The 2,500-nt window shown below is 33.5% G+C and overlaps 1 protein-coding gene across 3 annotated transcripts in view; it reads right to left on the reverse strand.

The window, feature by feature from the left end:
* Positions 1-2,500, reverse strand: part of LOC122357493 (CREB-regulated transcription coactivator 2) — a 16,965-nt gene that overhangs the window by 14,001 nt on the left and 464 nt on the right. For all 3 annotated transcript variants that reach the window (XM_043256899.1, XM_043256898.1, XM_043256900.1), the window contains exons 2-3: positions 310-411; positions 121-234 (exon numbers count right to left, since the gene is read on the reverse strand). In XM_043256899.1, the coding sequence (XP_043112834.1) occupies positions 121-234; positions 310-411 (216 nt within the window). The remainder of the gene's footprint in view (positions 1-120; positions 235-309; positions 412-2,500) is intronic.

Consider the following 2,500-nt stretch of genomic DNA (forward strand, 5'->3'; position numbering starts at 1 on the left):
TCAGAGGTCAAGGACAGCGACGTCATCAGCATGATAACTCCACACACACACACACACACACACACACACACACACACACACACACACACACACCTGTAGGAGAGAGTGATGGAAGGATACTTGTCTCCTGTAGGGTCTGCTGGGAGAGATGAAGCGCCGGTCTCTGTGAACACGCTCCACCAGACCATGATGCCGAGTGGAGCGACTGGAGTCCAGCGGAGAGTGGAACGAGCCCTGAGACACACACACACACGGCTTTATATGAGCTGCTGTCAATGCACCCAATGACACACACGCACACACACACACCTGCAGGTCCGAGACAGTCCTGCCAATCTGGTTGACGTTGGGCAGAGATCCGCCGTAATACGGGCCCTGAGTTCTGGCCAAACAAACCTTCTGAGCCTGAATCTGAAGCACAAGACGGGAAACATACATAAATATACAAAATTATAAAAAGAAAAAAGTTCTTAAACCATAACTAGTTCAAATGAATACGAAAAAATCTAAATTAAATTAAATCAAAAAGTAAATGAGAATATTTCAATAAATCCATAAAATAAAACACTAACTTGTTTAACAATAAATAATTTTAAAAAATAATAATAATAAATATATATATATATATATATATATATATATATATATATATATAATACAATTTTAAAAATCTATATAAAAAATGTCCAAAATATTCAAGATTATTCAAAATAATTTTTAATAGATTAGAAAACTATTACTTAAATTATAAAAGTCAAATTAAAATAATTTTAACATAAAAAATAAATCAAAAAACATAATACGAAATTGTTAAATCGTGAATTTAAAATACATCTTTAAAAAAAAATTAATAATCCACTTGCTAAAAAAAAATAAACCATGACATATGAATGTGTGGTTATATTACTGAAATATTAAATTCAAATATTTGAATGTAAGGAGAATTGGCTAAAAACGTTTGGGAATCCCTGCACTACTTTATTTATAACGTGTGGCATCTGATGCTCTAAATCAGAGTTAAAATATACATTAACCACTGAGCTGCTGTCTCCATGAATACAACAAAAGATGTTTATAGTCAAACCATAACTCATGCTGAAAGAGAGAGAGTCTGAGAGTGTGTTTTAGGGTCAGGGGTCAAACCACTCTGACTGTGGCATACACACACACACACACACACACACACACACACACAGATAATGACAGTATTTCTGACAGGAGCAGCGCTGGAGAATCAGACTGATTCAGACACAGCATCCGAACAATAAACCAGTCTCTTCATCCATAATTCATCACATAAATCCAGCAGACTTCCTCGGGGTGCAGTTATGATCCATTCACATTCACTTAACCACCAACAATCTCATTACAATTATATCAGAACAAAAAGACATTTAAAAATAAAAGGCATGAAGATGAAACACTTACTAAAAACATATCACATTAAACACTTAAGCAGCAATGTAACAATTAATAACTTAAATTAAAAAAACAAACAGTAAAACATAATATGAATTTTTTTTTTTCATTTTTTTGTAAGACGATTCATTTTGATACTTTTTTAACAAAAATCTAAATAAATGCTACATTAAAATAAATAAAACAACATTAAAATAATATTTATGTAAAAACAACAATTTGGATGTAAAGGATTTTATTGGATGTTAAATAAGTATTATTATATGTACAAATGGCCAAATTTGGATCGTGGCAAAGTGCTAAATGTTTATGTCTTATTATTATTAATAATAATAATAATAATAAAAAAAAAGTCTTTTAATATGTCGAACTGATTTTAGCGTAACACATTTGTTGTTATTTTCTGCTTATCGTGATTAAAACTGACATTTACTTCATGCACAAATATATTTAGTTTTATTTTCTAATCTACTGAAAACACAACAAAGCTGTATTACACGTTGTTTTGATGCTTGAAACCCCGTTTTCATCTCTGAGCCAAGTATTAATTTGATGCTAGGATGAAAAATTGTAAAAATACATAGTATTTCAGTACGTGGTTCATTTTGGTTGTTGTTTTTGTTGTCTACACTTATATTTAGACTCCGTTAATGAAAGTGATTATGACTGGTGATGTTAGCAAGGGTCAGGCTTTGAGCCCAGGTCAGAATGACCACTGACATGAACTCAACTAACTAGCTCTGACATTAGTTAGTTATCAGTCACCGCATCCACAGACACGCTACAAGTCCACAAACTACCACGGTATATCTGTTAGAGTTTAGAGACTGACAGCCCATAAAACACATCAGACTGACAGATTTATCTTCATATGCTTGGTCTGAGACGGACACGGTGAGATTAACACGATAATAACTGCAGAACACCGTTTAATATACGAGTGAAGTGTGAAGAGCTAATGCTAATCTGCTGCTAACCGCTTCCTGTCAGAGAAACCGATCAAACTCACGCAAGAACTAAAAGCGATTTTGCCGTCGTTTAACTTCAGAGTGCCTCTAAAAACACCCCTCGTGTAATTCAA

This window comes from Puntigrus tetrazona, chromosome 14 (genome assembly GCF_018831695.1).
Source record: "Puntigrus tetrazona isolate hp1 chromosome 14, ASM1883169v1, whole genome shotgun sequence".
NCBI lineage: Eukaryota > Metazoa > Chordata > Actinopteri > Cypriniformes > Cyprinidae > Puntigrus > Puntigrus tetrazona.